This window comes from Perca fluviatilis, chromosome 15 (assembly GCF_010015445.1).
Source record: "Perca fluviatilis chromosome 15, GENO_Pfluv_1.0, whole genome shotgun sequence".
In the NCBI taxonomy this organism is placed as follows: domain Eukaryota; kingdom Metazoa; phylum Chordata; class Actinopteri; order Perciformes; family Percidae; genus Perca; species Perca fluviatilis.
The window spans coordinates 6,832,851-6,860,735 of record NC_053126.1 but is presented as its reverse complement, the minus strand read 5'-3'; the positions used below and the strand labels follow the sequence as shown (position 1 = coordinate 6,860,735).

Sequence of the window (27,885 nt, the reverse complement as noted above, 5' to 3'; positions counted from 1 at the left end):
TGTCTAATCCATACATAAGTCAAGTGTAAAAACAACAATTCACTGTTGTACAGGGGGTAACGTGTTACGCTATTTCTCGACTGGGAGCAGTATCTCCTGCTCAGAGCCAAGTAATGGGCTAGCTGTTTCCCTGTGTGTGTGTGTGTGTGTGTGTGTGTGTGTGCGCGCACTAAGCTAACTGGCTGCTGGCTGTAACCATGTATTTAATGGACCGATATGAGAGTGGTACCAATCTAAACATCCAACTCTTGGCTAGAACACAAATAGGTAACCCAAAATGGGGAGCTATTCCGTTTGAGATTTAAAGTTGCCTTTGACCTTCAATTTAGGTATAATTGATAGGCTATCTTGCTACTTATACCCTAACACCAGATACTGTTTCTGGACCCCCCCCCCCTCCCAATACAGTAAAACTGCACAATTTAGAGTGGCTTTTTATTGTGGCCAGCCTAAGGCACACCTGTGCAATAATCATGCTGTCTAATCGGCATCTTAATATGCCACACCTGTGAGGTGGAGTGCTCACTAACACAGATTTAGACAGATTTCTAAACAATATTTGAGCGAAATAAGCCTTTTGTATACATAGAAAAAGTCTTAGATCTTTGAGTTCAGCTCATGAAAAATGGCGGCAAAAAGATAAAAGACACCTGTCCACTCACTCAATCAAACAGACTCCAACCTCTCCACAATGGCCAAGACCAGAGAGCTGTGTAAGGACATCAGGGATAAAATTGTAGACCTGCACAAGGCTGGGATGGGCTACAGGACAATAGGCAAGCAGCTTGGTGAGAAGGCAACAACTCTTGGCACAATTATTAGAAAATGGAAGAAGTTCAAGATGACGGTCAATCTCCCTCGGTCTGGGGCTCCATGCCAGATCTCACCTCGTGGGGCATCAATGATCATGAAGAAGGTGAGGGATCAGCCCAGAACTACAAGGCAGGACCTGGTCAATGACCTGAAGAGAGCTGGGACCACAGTCTCAAAGAAAACCATTAGTAACACACTACGCCGTCATGGATTAAAATCCTGCAGCGCACGCAAGGTCCCCCTGCTCAAACCAGCGCATGTCCAGGCCCGTCTGAAGTTTGCCAGTGACCATCTGGATGATCCAGAGGAGGAATGGGAGAAGGTCATGTGGTCTGATGAGACAAAAATAGAGCTTTTTGGTCTAAACTCCACTCGCCGTGTTTGGAGGAAGAAGAAGGATGAGTACAACCCCAAGAACACCATCCCAAGCATGGAGGTGGAAACATCATTCTTTGGGGATGCTTTTCTGCAAAGGGTACAGGACGACTGCACCTTATTGAGGGGAGGATGGATGGGGCCATGTATCGCGAGATCTTGGCTAACAACCTCCTTCCCTAAGTAAGAGCATTGAAAATGGGTCGTGGCTGGGTCTTCCAGCCTGACAACGACCCGAAACACACAGCCAGGGCAACTAAGGAGTGGCTCCATAAGAAGCATCTCAAGGTCCTGGAGTGGCCTAGCCAGTCTCCAGACCTGAACCCAAAAGAAAATCTTTGGAGGTTCTGCTTTTCTGATGTATCAAATACTTATGTCATGCAATAAAATGCAAATTAATTACTTAAAAATCCTACAATGTGATTTTCTGGATTTTTGTTTTCAATTCCGTCACTCACAGTTGAAGAGTAGGCCTGCCTATGATTAAAATTACAGACTTTTACATGCTTTGTAAGTGGGAAAACCTGCAAAATCGGCAGTGTATCAAATACTCTCCCCACTGTATATGATATGCATAGTTTCATGGCTGACAACATATACATATATAACACAAAAAAAGTCTTTTTTTTCTGGAGTGTTTAATGTTTGATTAACCTAAAACAATGCCAATGTATAACTGCAGATGAGCAAAATATTCAAATTTTTGCTCTGCCCTAGTTTAATGTATTGTTTTGGCTTGTGTTACGGTGCTGTCATTTATTTAAAAGCTGGACGATCCCTTTAAATGAACAATCACTTGAAACTAAGTATTTGATAAAGCCTTCATATGCAGAAGTTAAACGATAATAGAGATGTTTTTGATATTTAATAATATGTTTACCAGCCCCAACAGTGATGCTGGTATTGCTTTCACGTTATGTATATTTCATTATGGCAAAAATGTGGTCCTGAAGACACCTACTGTAGCAGGAACTACCACAGAGTGGTTTAAAGGTGCTCTAAGCGATGTTGGGTGACGTTACTTCTTTTTGACGTTCAAAGTATTTTCAAACAAAACGAGGCTAGCTCGCCCCTCCCTGCTCATCCCGTCCCCTCTCCCTCCCTTCCGTGCTTCCGTGCACTAACCCCCCCCCCCCCACCCCCAAATCCTCCTTGTCGATTATTGGCTGGAACGCCATTTTTTTCATGTCTGTCTATGGACAGATTTCGTCACAGCAATAATGTCACAATCGTGCAAGATACAGGCACAACAGTTTACAGGTGTGTTGAGATCAAAATGAAGGTCGAGCTTAAAGATGGGTGTGTTCAGTAGTAAACAGTGTATACATTCCACTAACTGACGAGCAGTTGCTGCTAGATTATAGATCTAGTAGTTTATTCGTTTGCCAAGAAACTTGAACAGGATTTGGAGCAGCAGTGCAGCTGCGCTCTCTCTCTGCTGTTCCACAGATACTTATTGTACTTCGCTACTTTGCCACTGTTATTGGTGAAGTTTTCGGAGTAATAAGTCCACGGTTTGCAGGGTTGCGTACAGTATTTGTTCACTGCTAGATTCCCCAAACTGTGGAGTCAGACGTCGCTCATGTGCACATTCAAGCCCCTGCTAGACATTAATGTTCAACTCATATGTAAAATCATCAGTGCTGTTGCACAATGGCCCTGAGCACACACGATTCGAGGATTCTCTCGGAAAGCATCATCGGGATGGTTTTGGCTGTAGCCAGGTTTTTTTTCTTCTATTAAATGGAGCTTATTTATTGCATTTCTGGACAAGCAAAATTCATACCAAAATGACTCCTACAAACACAACACAAGCAATACGCTACACACACACACACACACACACACACACACACTCATAATTCATAATTAAATACACACAGAGTGACCTGTTGGCAAAAGTGTTTGTATTAAAGCTGCACAATTTGTCACAATTAGGGTGAAAAGTAACTAAGTACTTTTACTTAAGTAGCTACTGTACTTACTGTAAGTACAGTTTTAGGTACTTATACTTTACTTAAGTATTGCCTTTTTTTTGCTAATTTTTACTTCTACTCCACTAAATGTCAGAAGGAAATATTTTACTTTTTACTCTACTACATTTGCTACAACTACATCGACTTTATACATAAAAACATACTATACTTATATTATATAACACAGTACTATACTACTAATCAACCCAGTGGTATACAAAGTATCTCAAATTGGCTCCACATATCTTCTGTAATAATATTACACTTTGTAAGGAGCTATTCTGCATAATGAGGACATTTACTTTTGGTACTTTGAATGCATGTTGCTGATAATACTTCTGAACTTTTACACTTTGAATTCAGGACTTTTAAAATAAAGTATTTCTACATCAATATATGCCACAATTTACTGTGTGTGTGTGTGTGTGTGTGTGTGTGTGTGTGTGTGTGTGTGTGTGTGTGTGTGTGTGTGTGTGTGTGTGTGTGTGTGTGTGTGAGAGAGTGTCTGTGTGTGTGTGTGAGAGAGAGAGAGTGTGTGTGAGTGTGTGTGTGTGTGAGAGTGAGAGAGAGAGAAAGGTAGGGTGTGTGTGTGTGTGTGTGTGTGTGTGTGTGTGTGTGAGAGAGAGAGAGAGAGAGTGTCTGTGTGTGTGTGTGTGTGTGTGTGTGTGCGTGCGTGCATGCGTGTGCCCATGTGCGTTTGTGTGTGTGTGGGAGCGTGCATGCCTGCCTGCATGTGTGCGTGTCCTGCGTTATAATCATAGACTGTCTATGGTTATAATGGATCCCACGCAACTTCTAGTGTGTCCCTTGTGTTTGTTCAAATTTCAAATGAGCAATCCCTTGAAACATAAAGTATTTGATAGAGTTTATTTACAAGCCTTTATTTTAACAACATACTGTATGCAGAAGTTTCTCAAAAGGATGATAGAAAAAGATTTATTTTTCTGCTGGAATGGGACAAAAATAAAACTGCTCCCAAAAAGTGCATGGGAAGTGCTTGATTTAACTTGCCAGAGCTTTAAAAATAAGTGTGCACATGATATTTAAAGGCAGAACATGTAATGAGACGCCTCGTTCGACATTGAGGTCTGTGGGAAAAAGTCTTTTTTGGCCAGAGGGCATCACGTGACGGGCAGGGAGATGTACTTTCACTGTTTGGCCACTATGTTCAATTTGCTTCAAAGCCAGGGGCCCTTCCTGGGGGCCTCTAGATATGAGACGCTGACGGGCGAAGTGGCGGTTGGGAATGAGAGGGCTGCATAAGCTCTGCATTGTTATTGGCTGGGGGTTACACCCCCAAAACACCCTGATTGATCAAAAGAAAAAGAAAAAAAGGAAATACAGGCAGAGGGCAGTGTTTCTGATGGATAACTTTTGTATTAGTCTATACATTGTTAAAACATTACATATTGTGCCTTTAAGCTCTGACAACACAATTACTCCCAGTTTATTGCTGATAATATGATGTTTTTGTGCAAATGCAATGGCTCATCCATAAAAATAAACTACATTATAACTGTGACCTTTCTCTGTCAGTTTGCTTCTTAACAATGATGCAACTAATAAGAGAAAGTTAACAAGATGTTATATTATATTTTTATGGGTCCATTTCCGCCCTCATGTTCGTCATTTACAGCATTTCTTCTTGTCAACGTAGAGCACTCTGTTGCAGCGGGGGCACGTGTGGTACGCATCCTTGAAGCTTTTCAGGAAGAAAGGAATCAGACAGCAGCAAAGGACTAACCTGCAAAATACACACACACACACACAGTTAGTGTCATGTAGCTGTAGCAAGAATTTGTTTTGACCATTATGCATTTGTAGTTTTGATCATCTGTTGTTTACTAATGTAAATCCTGCATGAGATTTTAATTTGTGCAAGAGATCTGCTGTCAAAATCAAAAAGACATAAATATCCTCCCCCTTTTCGGACCCCCACCTTACTAATCATGATTTTCAAACAGTCCTTATTACAACTTTGTCTCAGCTCTTTGTAATGATACAACCCTCTATCCTAGACCCTCAATTTGAAGAAAATAAACTTCACAAGGAGTAAAATCTTTAACTTACTATGATAAAGCCAGTTTTATTTTTGGACCTTTTTTTTTGATAAACCACCACATTTATCCACTGCACTGAGATTTTGTAACTGTACTCAGTCTCCTTGTCATATTCACTTCATATGAGGACAGGGAAATCTAAAATACTTTAGATTTAAAGTGGCAACAAGGTCTAATATACCACTCTACAAATGTTTGCCTAGTTTTAGTTTCCACTTGGTACATACACTCTTATTGTATGTAAGATGTGTATATTTTTGACTGTTTAGACAACATGGACAATGTCATCTTGCACACTTTGAGAACTTTTGGTGAAGGTGAGGGACACGTTCACATTACATTAAAACCATCCGAGCTGATTTCAAAGCAGAGGCCTCGAAAACCCAAAGAGTTACTGTGTTTGATTATTGAAACTTTGTTAGGGATTTTACCCCATTAAAGTACATTTCCAACTGGAAGGTCCTGCATAAGTCTTCTTTGTGCACTGAACCTTATGGAAACTTGGAGGCAAAAGAGATGTATGTTGTGTAAGGTGATCTGCAGGGGCCCAACACCCCCCCCCCCCCAAAACAGGTTAGTGTGCTCATGCCAAAAGTCCGACGAGCACCCTGAAGCGCACACTCACCCGCAGCAGATGAAGAGTAAGCACATCAGCCAAGCGTACGTCCCGGCCTTGTAGGTGACGTTGGTCATGACCTGCTGCTGGCAGGAGGTGCAGGTGGTCATGCCGGCAGAATGCCCCAGCGCTCCGTCGTAGCTCACAAACCTAGTTTTGCCATCTCCAGATGGGAGACCTGAGCCAGCGCCGCCTCCTCCGCTGGTGTACACTGATATAGAGGTCAGAAGAGGAGGGGAAAACAAGAGGAAGGAGGGTTGCAAGAAAGGGAGGATGAGAAGACGAGAGGGGAAGTTAATTGACTATGTAATAGAGTAAATTGTAGGAAAGGTTTTTGACGTGCGTTTCTAGGAAGGGTTACATCAGGTGTGAGTTTACCTGGCGTGGAATTAGCGGCGCTGTCTGAATTGGACGGAGGGTTGAATGGAGTGTGGACGTGGTAAACTGTCACATCCTTCTGACCCTGACCATCGACTGGACAAGAAGAAAAGAAAAGAAAGAGAAATACCAGAGGAGGAGAGCCAGAAACAAGAGTTAATGAGACAATCTGATGATGATGATGATGATGATGATGATGATGAGGTGTGTTAGCCATGGATGTATAATTGGAACGAGCATGGTGTGTTCAGGTTTACCTGGTATGATGTAGGGAGGAGGTTCTTTTTTTCCAGACGAACTCATTGTGCTGCAGAGAGAGAGAGAGAGAGAGAGAGAGAGAGAGAGAGAGAGAACAGACAGAAAGATTGTTACAAATGCTGCTCCTCCTTATTATCAATGAATAATGAATACAAAATACCATATGAAACAGACCTAGGATCTTTCTTAGTACTTTCCCATCCCCTCTCCCCCTCATGAGACAAAATGTGGTGCTGCTTACTGCCACCTGATGGAGCCACAGCCTGACTAAAAACATCTGTCAGGCTCTCTGATGAAAATGCCTGTCATCTCTGACTGACGCATATTGAGTCCAAGGTGATGGATTAGTTGTTAGCACAAGGTATTGTCATGCATTGTATGGCTGTTTCTTGTCAGTATTCCTAAAGTAAAACGCCTGGGCGGGACTCTGTCTTGGGTGTGATGGCTGACATGTTTCAGTTGTGGCACCCTTTTTTTTTATGTTATGAAGACGGCTGAGAGGAATCAGGGATGTATGTTTTTTTATTTGTTGTATTTAGATGGTGATTTATCTGAAAAGTCCTTATACCTCGACATCTAAATCCCCTCTGATTTCTTTCTCATTTTACTATCCTGCTCATGAGTGTTAGAATTGTCATCCTCTTTTTGGTAATATGCCTGTAGTATTACTTATAAAACTGCATTAAATGCTTCTTAAAATGATATGAGAAGACCCAACAGCATGCTGTATCAAACAAAACATTGGAGGGAAAACAGATCCACGCCCTTCATGCGGTTTCTGTTCATGCTGCATCGTTTCCCGGGAATCCTTGGGCGCGCGGAATGGCCGACTCCGCCACTGACAATAAAAACCAAGGTGTATAGGCTACACCGAATGGCTATTGCTAAAAAATTGCCAAACATAAGTTCTATCAAAAACGTTTCATTTGATATAAAATATAAAAAATTTCAAGACTGACTCTTACAAAAAAAAGACTTATTGTTCATAATTAAACCCAACGATTCATGAAAATGCTAACTCCTTGGTCAAAACAATAATAAATAGAAATGGAGTCGAATTAAGGGTTGAATGTCTGTCTATAATTAAAAGTCCTGTCAGCCCAGATGATCTACAGTAATTAGTTATTACTCTACAGCTCAGGACTCTGATGAGTAAAATCTCTCTGTATGACCTGATTAAAACATAATTAGTATTCGTGTCACGTGAGACCAATCCGACCCACAAATTACCAAACACTGCCTTCTTATAACTTCATAATTACGCTACAATAGAGTGTGGAACAAATGTGTTAGGAGAGAACTAAATGTTTTTTTTAATTTTTTATTATTAATATTATTATTATTATTATTATTATTATTAATGTAATTAGAACTTGAAAGTAACACATCGCTTGCACTTCAATTTGTACTAATTGGAGAGAAACACTTATTTGTATAACTGGAGATTCATACAGCTATTTCATGACTGTTAGCCCTGTGTATATTTGAGTAAGTAAGATAGATTGCCTTATATATATGATATATAAACTTCTATCATATTAACGGAAGAGTTTAAACTTCCCATACGGGACGAACCGGAAAAAAGATGCACACAACTCTACCTCTCTACTCTTCTTGTTTTGTCTCCCTTTTTCCTTCCTCTATCTCTTTCCATATAAACACAAAACACACTCTAGCACGACTAAGCATTTATTTTCCCCACACAAACACACACTTGCTTGACTGTCATGTAACCTTAACCGCTGACCCAAATGTCAGCTTTTCCCCAATTTGTGACATAGCCTTTGCCCTTAATTGGACAACTTATCCCCAATTAATTGGTGTTTAGTCTGAAATGTGTCCCTAAATGTAGCCTACAAAGAACACACACACAGACACACAGACACACACCCATATGTTGGTGCAGGAATGCGACCGAGCTGCATGCTTCTCCGTTTGTCCCATACCAAAGGGTGTGTCACTGCTGCCTCGCACTAATCTATCTGAAATCTGTTGAGCAAGCTCATCATCAACGACATTATGTTGACAAGTTTCATTTCAAAAGTGATGACTGGAACATCAGAATTAGGGAAATACATCACTTGAAAAGAGTTAACTTGTTTCTCTCTTTAACATTTTACGGTTCATTCCTTCCAGCCTGATTATCTGAAGCAATCTATGTGTCTATTTTGATAAAGAGCTACAGTAAAAGCTGATTGACAGGGCTGAAGCACTGGTCTCAGATAACTGGCTGAGTTGTTTATTCACATGTTGGCTGTGTATCCCACTATGCTTTAAGCAGCTGGTGCTACATTTATTGGAAAGTTTGGGCGTGTTGCGTTCACTTCGGTCAAGGAAACAGTTGTTTCCAGCTGCATCAGTGTTCTGTTCTTCTATGATAGTTTGACATGTTTTCTATCTCATGGTGCAGTCAGGATCCTTGATAAAAAGTAGGAATGTAAAAAAAACAACCAAATCCATTCACAACAGTGTTTGGATTTTGTCTATCACCATGAAACAAATAGATGATCAGAAAAGAGCTTAATTGAAAAAGTAGGCCCAATACTCAAATCGTTTCTCTGCTGTTTCCGTTTCGGTCATCAGCCAGACATAAGGCTGCTGTTGGAGGCATTGTTGGAGTGTGGCTTCCTTAAGATTCATCTGCCACATTGCAGAGATACTTTAAAAGCCCAAAGGGGGAAGGTTAGAGGCTGCTGATCAAACAATACATCCTCTGTAAGAGGCACATGGCCTCAGCTCCCATGGTGTGTGCTTTCTCTGGTTTCTTCACCGAGGTCAGGTGTCTGGGAGTGGATTAATGGAGGAAGAACAGACTGTGACCGATCGAGAAAAACTGGCCCAGTTAATGAGCCAGTTTGGTTGGGCTGGGTATCGGTACTCGACACCTTTATGGTATCGACCGAAATAACCCAGTAACAAGTTGTATCGAAACTTCTCCATTCGAACCATACCTGGATTGGATCCTTTCTGTACCCAGATTTAGAAAAAAAATACAATACGCATTTTGCTCGCAGCCAATCCCTGCAAGTGTTCGATTTGATTCAACATCCCTCTACTGCAACAGATGCAACCCCTATAGTCTGTGGTGTGGTGAAGTTTAATGTGTATTTCACAGAGTTGGCTGTTGAGATATAAAATATTTGTATCGTATCACTTTAAGGGTACTGGTATTGGACCTGGCATCAAAAATGTATTAAACGATACCCAGCCCTACAGTTTGGTGGGTTCCTTTGCAAAAAGAGATATCTCTGTTTTTTGTTTTATTTTATAAATCGTGTTTATTAACCTGGTCTTACTATATTATCATATCAGCTGGTAGTTTCCTAGAGAGCTGATCACCCATATTGTGTTCGATGAAACTCGTTCATCCAGATGCCAAGCAGGTTGGTTATTTAATGTTACCACCCTGAAACACATCTGAGTCACAGGTACGTACTCGCTCATGTGGCATCTAAGCTGGTCAAACCTGACTCTCATGATGCATGTTAATGACCAGTTGACAAAAGAGGGTGTCATTCAGAAGTGGAAAATTACCCAATCATTAACTCATCACTTCAGAGAAAGTCAATAAGACAGCTGTTGAGAAAAACAGCTTCTTCATTCAGAGCTCAAGAGTTCAAATTAATGTTTTTTTCCCCTCTGATTTTCAGTCTGACCCCAAATCAGCCAAACACACCTTTCAGCCCACAATATAAGCTTCATTAACAGTTATTTAATGTGAGATTTAAAGATCAATATTCTATCCTTGAGACTTTGCCTTCCTCTATCTCAACTTTTTAATAACCACCAATCCTTTACTGCGAAAGCATTTAACGCATTGTTGATTGACTTCAAACTTAAGAAGTACAAAATCTGAATCTTTAGTATCAAATCCTCTTTTCAGTACATCCCATATTAATCTCTGACAGTCTTACCTTGGCGGGCTGTCGCAGTCTGTATGCAGGGATGTGTGTGTAAGATGTTGCTGATGTAGAGTCCAGACAGACTGTAACTGTGACATCCACCTGTCTCATCTGTACTTCTACAAGCCTCTCCCTAGACACGCCCACAGCCTTACAGACAAAGGCTGAATATGCAGCTGGAATGAGTCACTCAGTGATTTAGGTGTTTATTTACTTTCAAAGGCTGTACTGGTTTTCTTTTTTAACTTGTTCTTTGTTTCATGCAGATTATTAAGGGAGTGTGTATGTGTGTGTGTGTCACTCTCCTGTGAGAGAATCACCAGTTTCCCTCCTGGTGCTTCGTATTCCTGCAGACTATTTGAGTCTGAAATCTGACCGGAAGGCCGTCGACAATGTTTGAGTGACATAAGTTTACGTGAATGTTTACAACATTCTCTTCAATTTTAACAAATTCCCCACAAAGATGTCACGAATTTAATGTGTTTGTCAGCATGGAAGAGAAGAACAATTGCATGATTGTACAAGATGTAGAAAGAGAATAATATGCAATTTTCAACCTGTAAGAATCTGAAAAAGTGTTTTATGTACAAATTAAATTAGATATAATGTGATAATTGCTGAGCTTGTTTCCAGTCTTTGTTATGCTATCAACTGCTGCCTGTACCCTTATGCCAAACAGATATGAGAGTCGTATCACTCGTCTCATCGGTCTCTCTGCCAAAAAGCGAGTAGGTGTATTTCCCAAAATATCAAACTATTCCTTAAAGGCTTGCATGATGCTTCGAATGATAATTGAATATTGCTCTTTTCAAATTTTTGTTTATTACCGTGCTTTTGTTTATTACGGTAAACACACTATGGAAGTAAATCACGAACATTGCCACACAAAGGACCTACAGTATGTACAAATCCAGCCAGTCCCTTGACATTGTTTGACAAAAGGCTACAAGGAGGTGGTGAATGATGCAGGGTTTGGCTATCCAAATTGCACACAGTGCAATGATTAATTCCAAATTGTGCCTTTTGGTTGCATTTTGCCTTCTGAATATGGCACACGTAGTTGTTTTATTATATACAAACCTGCCTGAGTGTCCTTTTGTTATCATAATTGAATTTCAGCTCAAAAGATGTCTGGAAAGGTTTGCAATTTTTTTCAGTCAGCTGGGAGCAGTCTAGTTGAACCACATTTTTCTACTGTTGGTCACTGGATCACAGTACTGCTGAGGGTTGAGTGGCCTGCCTAAGCACACCTTACAATGTATGTTCAGGCTTGGTATGTTGAGGGAGGCTGAAAAATAATTGTTATAAATATTGATTTCCATCATGTGTATAGATTTGAATCAACGGCTTTCGAACACAGCCCATTTCTAAAGGCAGACTGCATCAACCCTACTGACCTTTTATTATTACAAACTAATGCTGCACGACTAAACAATAAGGGGATAGGTATCATTTACGCTGGGGACATGTCCCCACCACTTCTTTGAAATTGTCCCTTTGCCCCCTTTGAAAGCCAGTATGTTAAATAATGTTCTGAAAAATAGAACCCAGAAAACACAGATACATAGAATATGTTTTAAATGTGCAGAAAGTTTTGAACATGAGCAGAAATCGTGCTGAATTATTATAATTGACGTGAACAGGTGCCTTTTTAGAATAAAAATTCACCAGAATGCAAGAAATGTGTTTAACACAGATAAATTCCTGACTAAAATCTGCGCTCTTGTTGACTGAGCTGTTGTGTGTTTAATGTCAAGTAGGCGTTTTTTCCAATTTTGTATTGCCCTTTGATGAACTGTTATGTTTTTCCCGACCCGTAGTAATTAATGTACTCTGACCTCATACTAATCCCCCTATTAGAAACAAAAATGTCCCCACCACTTTTCAACACAAAGTGACACCCTTGCATGAGGGTTTTTTATTGTTTTTTTCTGTAATAAAGATCCTATAACTATATCTTCTTTCCCAATTTTTCCTTCGTACCAACACACCTCAGGTGGAGGAGCTACAGTAGTGAGGTGTGTGTGAGAGTGTGGGGTGTTGCCTCTGCTCATGATGACAACTGGGTGAGGTGGTAGTGTGTGTGTGTGTGTCTTTGTAAGTGTGTGTTTCGATGAGCCTGATGAACAACATTCCAGTAAAACATTCCGTAAAAAGAGACGCTAAAAAGACTGAGGTGTGTGTATGTGTGTACGTTAGGGCTGCACAATTAATTGCGATTTCGATAAAATTGCAATTAATTGTGCAGCCCTACCCTACACACATATGGACTAGTGCAATATCCAATCCAAATCGAAGGGGGGGTCATGAATACTCATTGTGGAAGTAGCCTACGTGCTAACGCTGCTGCAGTGATGGCTCAACCAGCTCCTTCTTGTCGGTTTTTGGCTGGAACACTGGTTGTTATGGTTCGTGGGGCAGGTTGGCACGGTTTGTTTTTGTTGGCATTTGTGGAGCCTGGGCTGTCTTCAGAGACTGCGTTTTTTTACAGTGTGTTCAGGGGACAGGCAGCTAGCGGATAGTGAGGAGATGTTTGCTGTATGTGACAAAAAATGTACTAGCTGAAAAAACGCGTCACATCGCTTAGAGCACCTTTAAGAGATATAGTTGAGTATCATCTGCATAATATTAGGTCAATACCTATGGGCCGAAATATGTGTAACTAGAAACTGAATTTGACTCATTCATACTTGAATTTGAATTGCTTAACTTGAATAATTGAATTGAAAAAATGATTCAATTGCTCTTTCTTAACAACTGCATGTGTGTCTCTTTAAACTGAATTTGAACTGAATGTGGAAGTATATAGAGAGTTACATTTTTAGTGAGGATCAAAAAACATTTTAAAGGTCCCATGACATGATGCTCTTTGGATGCTTTTATATAGACCTTAGTGGTCCCCTAATACTGTATCTGAGTCTCTTTTATATAGACCTTAGTGGTCCCCTAATACTGTATCTGAAGTCTCTTTTATATAGACCTTAGTGGTCCCCTAATACTGTATCTGAAGTCTCTTTCCCAAAATTCAGCCTTGGTGCAGAATTACAGCCACTAGAGCCAGTCCCACAATGAGCTTTCCTTAGGATTTTTATTTTATTATTTTGCTTTGTTAAATTAGTAAGCGGTATTTGTTATTTTTGCAAATATACAAAATTAAGTGTTAAATACCCCAAAAATATACTATGTGCCACACAACTAATCAGGACAGGGATCAGTGTCCTGGAGAATATTAGTTCTCATGGCCTCCAATCCTGTCATGGTGTCATACCCAGATGTTTCCCATGACACATCACCACACGGGGCCCTCACATCAACAGTCAGGCATCAGTTGGCACGTGAGGTTCACACACATAATAACCCTATGTAATATATTGTATAAGATATCTTTGAAAGCATGCAGACTTAATGTTCAACCCATCAGGAAAGAGGAGGTAGTTAGAAATATTAAAATAGCCTCTGACTCAGCAGGTCTATAGTTAAAAGCTGTGCAACAGTGTCTGTTTATCCACTGTCTTAATCTACCTGCTTCTTTGCTGCCTCGCTTTCTACCCCTACGCTTATCTGTCTTTTTTTCTTTTATCTACATATGTGTTAACCTGCTTTGTCTGTCTTTTAAAATATTCGACTCCCGTTTTGTTTAAATGGATACATGTGTTACGTGTCACGTACATCAATGAAGTAATTATTGCTCGCAGTTCTATGTGAATCAGATAAACTCTAATTTTAAATCTGTCTAAGAAAGTCACAGATATTTTAGTAACACTTTTTGTCATGGTTATGCTGGGAACTGGTGTGCAGTTTCACAAAAAAGGGCAAATATGATTTAGTAGGCTACAAAATTGATTCATATTTTATGTTAGTGTGTCACAAACACCTCAACTAAACCAGCATTAAGAGATGCATACCAATGCAACATGTATCTTTTAGTGGTAGGTAATGTGTCTGTGTTCATGACGATCACCTGTGGTATTCTTATAATAATTTTTCCAGGAATGTGTCCTGTCTAACAAGGTGATTAATGGTTATCTGATAAGCTCAACAGAGTGCCAAAAAACAATGTAATGTCTCATAAAAGGTTTCTTTTATTAGTCTATGTCTAATCTAGTAAACATAGACAAGAGTAAAAGTCAAAAAAGTAAATTACACAACAGATATCCCTATGATTTAAGTTAGCTACTTAAAGTTATGGTACCAACACTTTAGCTCTAGAGCACTAATATACTGTAGCTACTAGCTTAGTTAGCAGGTAACTGATCATAGAAAAACTAACATCTACTTAAGCAATTATGATAAAAGAGTACCTCTAGATAATGCTCCAATAAGGACATTTAGGAAGGAAATAAAAGTCAATATTTGGCTGGACACAGAGCTGACAACATGGTGGATGTAACAATGTCAGTTAAGCAGCTATAGACTCAATGTCAATTTTTATTCACAACAACATCCGGGTAGAAAACTCCTGCGTCCCACGGCGCTGAGTAAACAGGGAAGAGGAACAACTGGACAGGAACAACTGGACATAATCTCATTTCAATCATCTAAAATGCATGTTTGATGCTTTCATATCTCAACACTTTGACTAACATTAGGTTGGCTGGTCAACCGTATATCTTTAAACGTAATTTTAATTTAAATTTAGAAATGAACCAGTTTGGTAATTTTACATATCTACGCAGTTTAAATTAGAGGAAGTGGACCTGGAAGTGATTGTTGTGTAAGCGGCAACATCTGTTTGACACACAAACAAACACAGACACATACACACGCGCACACACACACACACACACACACACACACACACACACACACACACACACACACACACACACACACACACACACACACACACACACACTGTATTATACATTTCTTAGACAAACACCTTCAGAAATGTATTCATTAACCTGCTAGGGACTGCAGAAGAAAATTAGCCTGCATGGCTAAATCTGGCACATTAACATGTTGGACTAATGTGCGTTGTCGCTTTTACTGTAAATAAAGAATTTAATTATACATTAATTGTACACAATATGTATGTATATACAGTATATAGATATAATTGTGTATATATATATATATAATTGTGTACACATAATACGTGACAGAAATATCTGTGCAAATTCAATGTCCATAGTCTATCCATACAGTAATTCACAGCAGTGATTTAACAACATAGAAGTGAGTCCTATGGTTTTACTTGAAAACTAGGAAGATGGGGAGGCAGTGACGTACATCACTGGCTGTGAGTCAGATTTAAACCTATGACACTGCACTGTGGCATGTGACCTGGCCTGCTGAGCCACCAGCGTGTGCCGGCAACATAACTTCCTGTCCTCATTTCTAGACCCAGAGAAGATGATGACAGTTTCTTTGCTGCAAGCTGGTAACCTGTTTGTTCAAAGGATTAATGAACATTTAAGGATATAGTATTATTTATTTGCTTTACAGTACATATATTCCGATTTTGTAGCTGATGTTTTGAAGTCTGCTGTCAATGAATATAACATATATAAAATGATCACATCAGAACAAATCATTTTGTGTTCACTGGATCCCATCTGACAGAGAGACAAATTTGGACATTTTAATACAAATACAGCACCTTGAGCAATGTTAGCTTTCAGATTTAGTCTCCCAAATATATGAAACACATCATTGACAATGTATGTAGTTCCTGTAATGTTTAGCTCCTGTCAATCTCTTATGCTCTTTAAACAATGTGATGGACAGCTAAGCTGACAAGGCAACAACAACTGTCAGCAAATGTAACATTTTACTTTAAGTATCTACAGTAATTATACATATTGTTTTTTAACTGATCAGAAGAGCTGAACAGGTAACTGATGGACAATCGTCTTCTGTTGATACATGGTTGCACATAGTGTTCAGTGCATATTGCTTTCAGACATGTCAGAGTGTATTATGGTGTAAATTCCATGGTTGCATACCAGAGAAGAAGGGAGGCTTTGTTTTTAGAGGTGTTTGTCAGTATCAGTTAATCTCTGTTATGTTTCATTAGTGTTGCCATGTTTCCCATGTGTTCATTGTGTGTACATCAGTGGTTAAATATAATAATATATGATACATTACCTGTCAGTTGGTGGAAGAAGTACTTTTACTTGATCTTTTACTTAAAGGTCCTATGACAGGCCTCAGTGGTCCCCTAATACTATATCTGAAGTCTCTTTTATAAAGGCCTTAGTGGTCCCCTAATACTGTATCTGAAGTCTCTTTCCCGAAATTCAGCCTTGGTGCATAATTACAGCCACTAGAGCCAGTCCCACAATGAGCTTTCCTTAGGATGTGCCATTTCCGTGTCTGTAGCTTTAAATGCTTTTGAGGAGGAGAGAGGGGGGGCAAGGTGGAGGGTGGGGGTGTGGCTTTGGCCAACTGCCATGCTTCGCTCGTTTGTAAGCCATGATGTCTCTCTCTTTCTCATGGGTGGGCCAAATTCTCTGGGCGGGCAAAGCAGAGAATGGGGAGGTAACCTTTCCCCTTATGATGTCATATAGGGAAGATTCCAGATCGGCCCATCTGAGCTTTCATTTTCTCAAAGGCAGAGCAGGATACCCAGGGCTCGGTTTACACTTATCGCCATTTCTAGCCACTGGGGCAGCTAGGGGAAATCATATTAATGTTAAAAAACCTCAAAGTGAAATTTTCATGCCATGGGACCTTTAAGTAAAAGTAGCAAAACCACAGTGTCTGATGAAAGTATTGCAATATTTATATACTTGCAGTATTACGAACTGTGTGTCTGGATTGACATCTTCAGGAGAAAATCCTGTATTACAGCTTTTCTCCATTATAGACACATAAAAAAATTAACTATGGACACAATTCTGAAAACTTCAAGCTCATGTGTCAACTACAAGACCCAATAAAATGAGATTCATTCTATTTCTATCCTCCAGCCTGCTAAACTCTCATCACAATTCTATTGTTTTCACTCATCTAGAATCAACCGGGACTGAAATCTTAAGGATTGTCACTCTCAACTGTAACAGGTTTTTACTTAGATGTGTAAACAGTGATCTGCTTCTTGACCTAATGGTTTCTCAGAGGGCTTCACATCCTGTACAACATACACTCTCTCTTCTTAGATCCCTAATATTGATCGTTACATATTAATAAAATGCATCAATTTGCAGTAGCCCTGTTTTACAGGTACATCTTGGGAATAACTAATTTCTGATTGAAGGGATCTTCAGGCTTCAGCTTGACTGTGAAGTGGAATTACTCCTGTTGATGGTGAACGTACGTCCTGTCCTAAAATAGTTCTCTATTTCTTCCAGTGAGCGGCCGCGAGTCTCTGGGATGCACACTGCGTTGAACAGCAGACATAGCACACACACCACCGTAAAACACAGGTAGGGCACGTACAGGCCGTATCTGTCCACCAGGTGTGTGAAGGCGTGCGTGAGCATGAATGCTGTCAACCAGCTGACAGTCACACACAGCCCCGAAGCAACGCCCCTGGCAGCCAGCGGCAACACCTCTGACATCAGCAACCATGTGATTGGGCCCCATCCCATGGCGTATCCTAGGAGATAACCAATAATGTGAATACAAAGAAAACACTAAAGCATTAAAGCAGATGATGTCACAGTACAACAAAAGCACATACAGTCATTGTTAGGGCACAGTCACACCGTGCTATGTTTTGAGAGGTTTATCAGACTCTGCTCAATTGTGTTTAGTTCTGATTTTGGACAGGTTAGGGCTATAATGTTTTAATCTAAGTAGCACCACGTAAGGCCTGATAACATAATTGAAACCAATTTAACTGAATAACCAAAAACAAAATGTTTTATGACCATGAAAAGCATGTTTTTTTCAACAAAACGAGTTGCTTGCAACACTCACCAAATATAAACACCATGGTGCTGATGAGAGTAATGAGGCCTCCTGCAGTTTGGTGGCTGGCATCCAAAGTGTTTCCCATGGCATTTTGGGAGTCCCAACTCATGGTGTGATTAGGAGGGGCGGGGCATGGAGGGCAAGGTGTGGTGTGGGAGATTATTGTCAGAGTCAGACAGGACAGGAACATCAGCAGGCTCGACGTGTACAGCAGGGCTTTGCGTCCCGCCTTGTCCATTAAACTGGCTGCCACGGCAACAGAAAATAGGCGGACCGCACCTACAATGGCAGCATCGTACCTGACAGACACAGAACAAGGAGAGGTCAGTCAAATGGTTCTGTACAGTATCTGTTTCTGTAATTCTTTATTTATAAAGCACATGTTACACAAGCAATGCAAAAAGCAACATTTACTGGAGAAATGAAAATAAAACCGAGAGATAAAAAGGAGTAGAATACCAACAAAAGAGGTAAAATAAATAATACATAGATATAAATAAATAGAATAGAATAGATATCCAACCTGGGCTCCAGGGAAACTTTGCTTTGGGAAAAGATGGGCTCCAGGTAGACCAGGATGGGCGTGATGCCCGTCATTTGCTGCAGGAAACGCATCATCACTGAGATGATGATTGGCCGGTAGTAGACAGGTGTGGCCAGCTGCGACCATGTGACTTTACCCTGCATTTTGATGCTGTGCTGCATTGGGAGACACAGAAAAACACATGCTGTATGTGTGCATTTATTTAAAAAAACTCAAATAGAATAGATCTTTGCCTCAAGCATGTATACCACGGAAGTCAACGTGTGAGTATGATGTTACCACATTTAAACAGGGTGCCTTTTACCTGTATGGCATTGAGCTCAATGTTTGTGTTGTAGTGTTTTCCCCTTAGCCAGCGGAGGGCCTTCTCAGCCTGCTGCTCTCTGCCCAGAGCGAGGAGCCTCCTGGGGGAGCTGGGCATGAACGCCAGCAGCACAACCATCAGCACAGCTGGCACCTCCCCCGCCACTGCCAGCCACCGCCACGGTACCACCAGACCTGCACATCAAAATGTGATATTCAGAGTACGATAGTACGAGCGAGAGAGAGTAAAAGCAGGAAGTAGACTCGTGCCTCTACTCTTTCAGGAACTGTAAGCTGCTTTGGATTAGAGTTTCAGCTAAATGTATAAAAAAGATGTAGTAAATTAGCATTCATGCAGCAGTATTGGTATGTTCCTACCCATGGCGTAGAGCGCCAGGGCCCCAAACACAGCAGTGATCTGAGGGCAGGAGCCCATAGCTCCTCTCACTCCTTTGTGCGAGATCTCTGAGATGTATACCTGTGACATAGACACACAAAGGACACACGTACAGTTACATAAACACAGTATTCATTCAGAAAAAGTTCAGAAAAGTTGCATAGGTTAAAACAAAGTTTCTCTCATCATGGTGACCTACAGGAATAGATGCTGCGGTCATCCCCCCGGCAACGCCTGTGAGGAAACGGCCCACATGGAGCATCCACAAGTCAACAGCCCCTCCCATCAGCATGTATCTAAAACACACACATATACAGACGGGAGTTTTTAAAACAAACAGTACATGCAGACTCATACACAGACACCATGATACATCTATCTATAACAGCATCTATGGAAATTAGTCTAACCAGAAAGGAGAGTGTACAGTGAAGTTATGCAAAAGGTGCCAATAGTCTCCAGTTTCTGTTTTGGACACACAGTATGCAGTTTCTTTGGATTTTCTTACATCACGATAGCCATAAATATAAAGCATGACAAACAGGGAAATAAAATGTAGTTTTACAGACAAGAATGTACATTTAACTAAAAACCATGCCCCAGAATTTACATTTAAAGGCTCAGATTAATATTCAGATTTTCAGATCATATTGTTGTCTACAAACATTGGTAGAATAATATGGATTATGTTGTAGAATGTATTATATAATGTTTCATTAGATATAATAGAATACACCATTTGAAAAGTTAAGCTATGTGTCCCTAGTACATCATATCAGCTAGGCCTACCTATCAGCAATGGTGGAAGAAGTAGTCAGATGCTTTACCTAAGTAAAAGTAGCAATACTATGGCGTAAAATACTCTGTTACAAGTAAAAGTCCTGCATTCAAAATATTACTCAAGTAAAAGTAAGTATTATCAGAAAAATGTACTTTAATGTGACTATATGTAACTTTTAGATGTTTCTGACACGGTTTCATTTTTCATCTGATGATCATACATGACATAGAGAGACTAACAGTGAAAAGAACGCTATTTTCATATAGTTTATTTAATGCCTTTGCCCGGGTCCGATTTTTCACGCGAAGTCACAAAATGATTTATATAATTTATATTTAATAATAATAATCCATAATATTTTAGAAAGTGATCATTTATTTTTATGTAAATGTATACCTATATTCCATCCACACAGGTGTTTTCACTTATGTTGTCTAATTTGACCTCTTCTCAGGACTGTGTGGAGTGTATCAAGTACTTCACTTGATTGACATCTCTCGGTTTTGTTGTTCTGTACCTGTTGGGGTGAGACACCCCATCCTGTTATCATTCTTATTACTTCACAGAGTAATGATGACATGATTCCAAAAAATAGCTCCACCTGAATAGAAGTCTAATCAGTCAGAGTAGTTCAAAACACCTGTGGGTGAGCAGAGCTTTTCATTTACTAGTTAGTATAGAAAGTATAGATGTAGGAGAGAAAGAAGTGCCATATTTCCCTCTGCAATGTAGTGGAGTAGAAATTGGGATCGAGTACAGTACTCAAATTAATCTTAGTTGCATTCCAACACAGTTTGATGGCTGTGTGTTGTGACTGAGACAAACCCAATAGTTGACGGCACTGCTGACATCATGATGCTCAGCTTCCGTCCAATCAGGTCGTTGAGCAGCATGGCCCCCAATCCTCCGGCCGCGGCACCCAGTGTGTAGATGGAGCCGAACCAGGCAGCCTGCTCCGTGTCCATCCTGAGCCGAGGGTCTGCATCGGGGCTCTTGAGCTTCGGCAAGACCGGGGATGAGTAGACCAGGGAGTAACCGAAGCTGAAGTTCCCCAGGACGGCCGAGAAGACGGCCAGGAACAGTTTGGAGTTACTGACCTGGGGTGGAAGGACGTGGACGGAAGTTAAACTCAGAGCATAAGCCGCATACAAAGATACTATAAGCTACAATATTATATGATGATTAAAGTGTTAATGTGTTCAGTTAAAGTTAAAAAGGGAAGTTTGGGTCACAATTGCACTTTAAATGTATAATAGTCAACACGTGTGTGCGTTGTGCGCACGCTATATTACAGCCAAGCATGCGCCCCTAAAATAGCATCTGAATAAGGCGCTACTGACTTTAAACCAGGTTTTTCCTGGTCAGTGGCGGAATTGTTTTCTGAACCTGCAAAATAGCACCAGAGAACGTTTGCGCCGGAACACGCCTCCTCTTTTTTTTCGCTGAACCGCCCCCTGCAGCGCAAATACATTCCTTAATTTACCGACGTGCGTCTCTGTGCGTCGGGTGCAAAATAGGAATGATACATGCGTCGGTGTACAAAGGCAATTGCGCTGAGTGCAAGATAAGGCCCTTAATCTGTAAATCTCGCACATAGAGCTCACAATCGATCATACCCCAAAAAGTTCAACAGATTGGCCTACTTTATCAGCTGTCTCGATTGTGTCACTATATAATCCAAAAACTTTTAGACTGTTCTTTAGTCCTACAGACCAGATGTGTGTTTTTTAAGCAAACAGGCTAATGAGACAAGCGTGTAGGCTACAGCATAGGTCCTACTCATGGCTGACGCATCTTGAACTGTCACTGACACAGGAAGTTCTCAAAAGCACTAGCTGTAAACATTAAACATCACAAAATTCACATTCATTCAACGGACCTAATGTTTGTAGTTGCCTTACAAAAAGAAAAAGTCATACAGACCCAATCTGTATCGGAAATCCGTCGTAGCGACGGAGAACTTTAATCCCTGCATCACTCACTCCACAACATTGTTAAATCAATCAATCAATAAATCAATCAGTCGATCTGAAAGCTGTGTGCTGTTGATGAAATTTAAAGAGCCATTTAAAAATAAATGAAATGTTTCCAACCCTGGATTCAGATGACGTTGGTCTTCTGTTGAGCAGAGAAGTCTCTTCATCCATGTTTGCAGCAGGACGCTGCACAGCGGTCCGATGACACAAAGGAGCCTTTATCAGAGCTCTCTGATATGTATAATCTAATAGGTTTCAGGATCTGTTTGTCACCCTCATAGGAATAAAATATTATTAATAGCAAAAGAAACCCTGTCCTCTACAAAACACTGCCAGACGAAAACATATGGAAGCCCATCCTATTCCAATGAAGCATCCAACAAAGGCGACCCTTCTCTATAGGCTAGGTTAGAAAAATGAAAGCAAGCCGGTTGAATATAAATTACTCTTTTGTTTAAAACACCAACATCTACACTTTTCAAACTTTCATGTGGTCCAGGGTTTTCCAGACTGACCGAATGAAAATGACAGAGGCTAGCCACATATGTAGTCAAAACGAAAGTGAAAATTAAAACTGTGTCTACATTGGATTTTCATAAGTGACTTAGCCAGTGGCGGTTCCACGTTGAATGACGCCCCGGGCCAGACCCCTTCGAGCCCCCCCACCCCCAAAAAAAACCTACTGGAAACAGAACTGGAATGTGTGGTGTAAATTATTGAACATTTGAATAGGCAATACACTGTTGAAAAGATCATTTATTGAATATTGACTTTTTAATCTGCTCAGAATGACTTTGATTGGAGCATGTAAGTCCCAGTTAGTGAGTGTGGCCTTTTACCCTGATTAAAACTTGTTAACGATTACACATTTATGGAATGAACACATGTCAAACTATTTGCAAGTGCATCAACTTACAATGGCCAGAGTGTTGAAGTCAATAGTGATTTTCTTTTAAAGCCCAGTGTAAATGAAGCCAAAGTGTTGCAATTTGGTCATGAGCAGAAAGCAGAAGGGAGGGATAAACAGCACAATTCCTAGATTGGGCCAGTCAAAGAAAAAGCAGAAGAGGAAGAAAGGAGCCAGATCCCCCTGCCAGTTGAATCAGGGGGAAGAGGAAAGTACAAGCTGCTTATCAGCCCACGCATCATGAGATTTACTGTAACCTACTGCTGTATTAGCACGACATGCGAGTACACTAACATGAACACACAAATGAAAATATACACTTTTTCTACTTGTGCGGATTGATACAGAACAGTAATAATTTGAATGACTGCTTTGAACTTTATCAATAGAAGATCCAGTTAAACAAATTCAAAGTGGTGTTGTAGTGGAGAAAACCCATGGCAACATCACTCTCAGCAATTTAACATCAATGAAACTGGTAGCGATTCATTGCTCTACATTTTAGACATACAACACTGGACGTCAGGGATCAGTTGGTAGACTGTTTTGAAAAGTTCACTTTTCTTTGTTTTCATTTGTGTGGGAGAGTGAGAGAGACCCAGAGAGAAGCTGTGTACCTGTTATATCCATCTGCATTTCCTCTGAGGTCCCCAATGATTTTGTGGAAAATGGAAAGTGTGTTCTTGTCCCAGCTTGTGGGTGTGCTTTTGTGTATTGTATGTGTGTGTGTGTGTGTGTGTGTGTGTGTGTGTGCATATGTGTTCATTGTGTGTATACAGTGTGTATCAAGACCAGCCCTTTTCAGCTATGTATTTCTCTCTTGAATTTATTCCTTTACCTCCAGACATCCAGACAGGGACCCAGGCTCCCAGCTGCATCTATCCCAGCTCCATTGCACCATGGACAGCCTCCGGCCCGGACAATGGCCCATGATCGTGGTCCATATGCTTCTGCTGCAAATTCAGCCCGTTAAGTTGCAGGGGTTTGATCCTGTGTCCCAGAAACTACGACGACTCAATGAACAGGTTAGTTCGGATCGAACAGTGTGTGTGTGTGTGTGTGTGTGTGTTTGTGTGTGTGTGTGTTGTGGTGGTGTGTGTGTGTGTGTGTGTGTGTGTTTGTGTGTTCATAAACAGTAGTAACTTTCATTAAAATAATGGAAATGTAAAAAACATCCAGGATTGCTGTTAATTATTCAAAGTTATTGAAGGAGTGTCTAAACAAGTTAGTGCTGAATCAACCTTGATGAGCTTAAATATAACTGATTCATTCATAACAAAAATGTGGCTCCCTGCAGCTGCTGGTATTGGACTTCAAATCAATTACCAAACAGCTGCAGAAAGATTTGTGAAAACACATTTCTTCTTTGTTAGTTCCAGCAGTTCCAGGCGCTGACCCAGGCCCGTTTGAACATGTTGGCCCAGAACCAGAACAGAAACTCCTCGGGGGGGCTGGAGAGCCGCGTTCAGGCCCTGAGTGACCACTGGCAACACATGTCACAGGACCTCGAACACCTCAAGCAAAGCACAACGCAGGAGATAGGGGGTCTCAGGTTAGAGCTCGGGTACAAATGGTTGACTGTTATTTTATCTGTGGGCTAATACATCTTAGACAAATCCCTACTGGTTGTATTCTACAAGTCATGGTAAGTAGAGAGTAGAGAGCAGATTGGAGAGGAGTTGGATAATATATATATATATATATATATATATATATATAATGCAACCAAAACATACAGTATTTTCCAGATTTGAAGATATAACATGTAACATGGCCTACATATAAAACTGCATTTGCAAAGAATTGTGGAATATATAAAATATTACATTTGCAGTAGACTTCAGAATTGATCAGTTATTGATGCATTTCATATAATATAAAATATATTACTATATATCTTAGATATATACACTAATTATCATACTGTATATACCGAAATACAGAAAACTACTGTAAGTGAATGACCATTATGAAAATAAATTAGCATGTATTTAAAAAAAGTCCATATCTGTAATGTATCACATCATCTTTACAATTTACAAACTTCACCCATCTAGCCCTTCAAGTGAGACTAAATTATAAAATTATCAAATGTTGGACCAGGTCTGATTGTACGTGATGCATTTTCAACAATGATAATACAGAAATGTAAAAAAATAAATAAAAAAAGTGATCTTATGTTGATTATTATCCCAGAGAGTGGAGTAGGAAGCTCGATAAGAAAAGTAAACGAATGGAGGGTCGTCTGGCTTCGATGGAGAGGAACCTGAGGGAAAACCGCCGCCACGCCCAGAAACAGATGCCTGATCCTGGCCACGATTTCTCCAACCTCACCCTGGAGCTCCAGAGCCAAGAGGAAAGGCTGGCTGCCCTGCAGACCCAGCGTGACGAGCTGCTCATTGGGCTGAAAGGGTTGCAGGAATCCCTGAAAAACCAGGCACTGCGTGTGACTCGGCTGGAGGGCCGGCTGGGTGAGGTCCTGCAGCAGAATGGAGAAGGGAAAACCAGACGGTTGTGGAGGGTGGGAGACCCCCTCGACCCCCACATAACACCTCAGGAATACTATGAACCACGCGGGAGAAGCCAGGCACATAGAAGAGGGAGGCCTGAAAGGATTCTGGATACCCAACCCAGATCAGAAGGTATTGGCAACTCCCAGACTGATATTCATCCACAGTCCGCAGCTCAGAACAGAAACCATCCACAGCCCAAACAATACCAGGCAACACCAAACCAGCCTAAACATTCAAAGCCAAGACCTAAACCAGAATCTTATCCACAGACACAAGTCCAGTATCCTAAACCCCAGCCCACAGATTACCTACCTCAGCCTGACCCTTATCATCCCCAGTCACAGATCCAGGTGCAGGCCCAGACAAAGCCTTACCCGATCCAGCAGGAGCAGCTTAAGCATCGCCAGACTGTGCCTTATCCTTATGCCCAGATCCAGCCCCAGGTTCAGCAACGATCCGAGCCTCAGTTATATCGTCAGAGACACCCCCGGGTACACAACCCCAGTCATCCCTCTTGGCCCCAGCCCCTGCCTCATGCTTCAACGCACCCTGAACCCACCAAAGACAGACAGAGCAGGACCGGTCAGGGGGCTCCACAGCCCCAGGCTTCAGATGATCTCCCTCAGCCCCAGTCTGAGTCTTATCAGCCCAGGGTGAGCGGGTGGGGTGGAGCAGAGGAGGAAGAAAGTGACACAAAGGTAGAGTCTTCAGTAATCCACAACTTCCTTCAGCTTCCTATAAGGCACAAGATCCCTGCACGACCAGTTCCCAAAAAGGATGCAACCAGTAAGTAATAGTTAGTACCCTTACAATACTTGATGTATTTTACATGTTAGCACCAGAGTTTATTAGACTGAATATATTTTCTCTCTCCCTCGGTCTGCAGTCTGTAACGTGGACTCCATGCTGTTCTTCCCCTCGGCCTCAGCAGAGAACTATGTCACCTTCTTCCGGACTCTGCCGGATCTTCCTGAACTGTCTGTGTGTTTGTGGCTCCGTGTAGAGGCCTCACATGTCGGCACACTGCTCTCTTATGCCACAGACGACAACGACAACCAGTTAGTTCTTTACGGACGCAACTCCTCTGCATCGTCTGCATCCTTCTCTTCTTCTTCCTCATCCTCCCAAGCCTCATACGCCTCCTCTTCCTCCTCCTCCTCCTCCTCCCTGGACTTTGTCATTGGAGACCCTATATATCGTCGTCTCCCTGCGTCGCCGCTCCTGGATGCTCGCTGGCACCATGTCTGCGTCCTCTGGTCCTCCATCCAGGGTCATTTCTGGCACTACAGTGACCACCGCCTCACCTCCTCAGGCTCCAACTTCAGGAAGGGCTGGGAGATTCCTGGAGGTGGATCAGTGGTGCTGGGGCAGGAGCAGGACACTGTTGGTGGGGGGTTTGACCCTGCAGAGGGTTTTGCTGGGCAGGTGGCAGGGTTCAGGGTGTGGAGCCGGGTGCTAAGTCCTTCAGAGGTGGAAGGGGTGGCAGAAGGAAGAGGTGTGCCCAGAGGGGTGGTGCTTGGCATGGAGGACATAAAGGAGGTACATGGGGAGGTGCAGCAGGTGGCATGTGAATGTTTAGAGTACTGTGTGTGATAAAGTTACAGCAGAGGATTCAAATGAAAGGTTTCATTCCAAAACATCATTTTTTCCAGGGAATGTTCATTATCTCTTGCTTGCCTGCCTCTTAAAAGGCAAAATAAATCCTTTTTTCTTTGATAGATTTAATTTCTTCATATTTGCATACACACAGCAGTATATTCTTACTGGACTAAAAGATAGATTTACCCAAACTTCTACCATTTAAACTGATCAGCTATGCAATAATACCCTGAGTTTGATCCACCAGTCTGTCGTTAAACACTGCTAAGGATAAAGTAATACAAGTGTGCTTGTAAATGTGATATAACGCTCCACTTTAATTCCAAAAATAATTTTGTAGGGTGGGTATCACACTTTCTCCAATAGTGGATACATTATTTGGAATGAAACTCTTCAAATGGTGGATTTAATGGTAATTCATTTTGTATCTGTCACTCATCTGTGTAATCCAGAGATCTTCAACAGGGGGTCCGGGACCCCTAGGGGGTCCTCAGAGTCACTGTAGGGGGGCCTCTAAATTATTGTTAATTTTTGAAAGTTTAAAAAAAAAATGTAAATGTCTTAACATGAATACAACATATTATTAGCAAATATAAATCCTCACTGACAATAGGCTCACTGGCCTAT

The 27,885-nt window shown here is 41.2% G+C and overlaps 3 protein-coding genes across 4 annotated transcripts; 1 reads left to right on the top strand and 2 right to left on the bottom strand.

Annotated features, from left to right (window-relative positions):
- Nucleotides 1-4,016: 4,016 nt before the first annotated feature.
- Nucleotides 4,017-10,491, bottom strand: si:ch211-157c3.4 (uncharacterized protein LOC561592 homolog). Its single transcript, XM_039824309.1, has 5 exons — nt 10,391-10,491; nt 6,476-6,525; nt 6,219-6,314; nt 5,850-6,051; nt 4,017-4,908 (listed from the first exon to the last, which is right to left on the bottom strand). The coding sequence occupies exons 1-5, from the start codon at nt 10,474-10,476 to the stop codon at nt 4,791-4,793; spliced, it is 552 nt and encodes a 183-aa protein (XP_039680243.1). The 5' UTR covers nt 10,477-10,491; the 3' UTR covers nt 4,017-4,790.
- Nucleotides 10,492-16,976: 6,485 nt separating this feature from the next.
- On the bottom strand, nt 16,977-22,822 carry slc2a6 (solute carrier family 2 member 6). Its single transcript, XM_039826308.1, has 8 exons — nt 22,357-22,822; nt 21,089-21,360; nt 19,682-19,778; nt 19,464-19,563; nt 19,087-19,280; nt 18,762-18,937; nt 18,245-18,537; nt 16,977-17,921 (listed from the first exon to the last, which is right to left on the bottom strand). The coding sequence occupies exons 1-8, from the start codon at nt 22,408-22,410 to the stop codon at nt 17,593-17,595; spliced, it is 1,515 nt and encodes a 504-aa protein (XP_039682242.1). The 5' UTR covers nt 22,411-22,822; the 3' UTR covers nt 16,977-17,592.
- Nucleotides 22,823-23,912: 1,090 nt separating this feature from the next.
- Nucleotides 23,913-27,375, top strand: LOC120573992 (pentraxin-4). 2 transcript variants are annotated; one of them, XM_039823948.1, is made up of 5 exons: nt 23,913-24,171; nt 24,520-24,698; nt 25,343-26,445; nt 26,546-27,084; nt 27,146-27,249. In XM_039823948.1, exons 1-5 carry the CDS (start codon nt 24,046-24,048, stop codon nt 27,191-27,193), a joined length of 1,995 nt encoding a protein of 664 aa, XP_039679882.1. In that variant the 5' UTR covers nt 23,913-24,045; the 3' UTR covers nt 27,194-27,249. The 2 variants fall into 2 exon arrangements, with proteins under 2 accessions (XP_039679882.1, XP_039679881.1); XM_039823947.1 differs by having other exon boundaries at nt 26,546-27,375.
- The last annotated feature ends 510 nt before the right edge of the window (nt 27,376-27,885 follow it).

Bases quoted from the DNA above. Each gene is read 5' to 3' on its own strand.
- si:ch211-157c3.4 (XM_039824309.1), bottom strand. From the start codon at position 10,476: ATGTCACAGTTACAGTCTGTCTGGACTCTACATCAGCAACATCTTACA. The intron at 6,526-10,390 runs GTAAGACTGTCA...CTCTCTCTGCAG, and splicing joins GACTGCGACAGCCCGCCAAG to CACAATGAGTTCGTCTGGAA. The intron at 6,052-6,218 runs GTAAACTCACAC...CCTCTATATCAG, and splicing joins CGCCGCTAATTCCACGCCAG to TGTACACCAGCGGAGGAGGC.
- slc2a6 (XM_039826308.1), bottom strand. From the start codon at position 22,410: ATGGATGAAGAGACTTCTCTGCTCAACAGAAGACCAACGTCATCTGAA. The intron at 21,361-22,356 runs GTTGGAAACATT...CTTCCACCCCAG, and splicing joins CAACGTCATCTGAATCCAGG to GTCAGTAACTCCAAACTGTT. The intron at 19,281-19,463 runs GTAGGAACATAC...TTTGATGTGCAG, and splicing joins CCTGGCGCTCTACGCCATGG to GTCTGGTGGTACCGTGGCGG.
- LOC120573992 (XM_039823947.1), top strand. From the start codon at position 24,046: ATGGACAGCCTCCGGCCCGGACAATGGCCCATGATCGTGGTCCATATG. The intron at 24,699-25,342 runs GTTAGAGCTCGG...TTATTATCCCAG, and splicing joins CAGGAGATAGGGGGTCTCAG to AGAGTGGAGTAGGAAGCTCG. The intron at 26,446-26,545 runs GTAAGTAATAGT...CTCGGTCTGCAG, and splicing joins TCCCAAAAAGGATGCAACCA to TCTGTAACGTGGACTCCATG.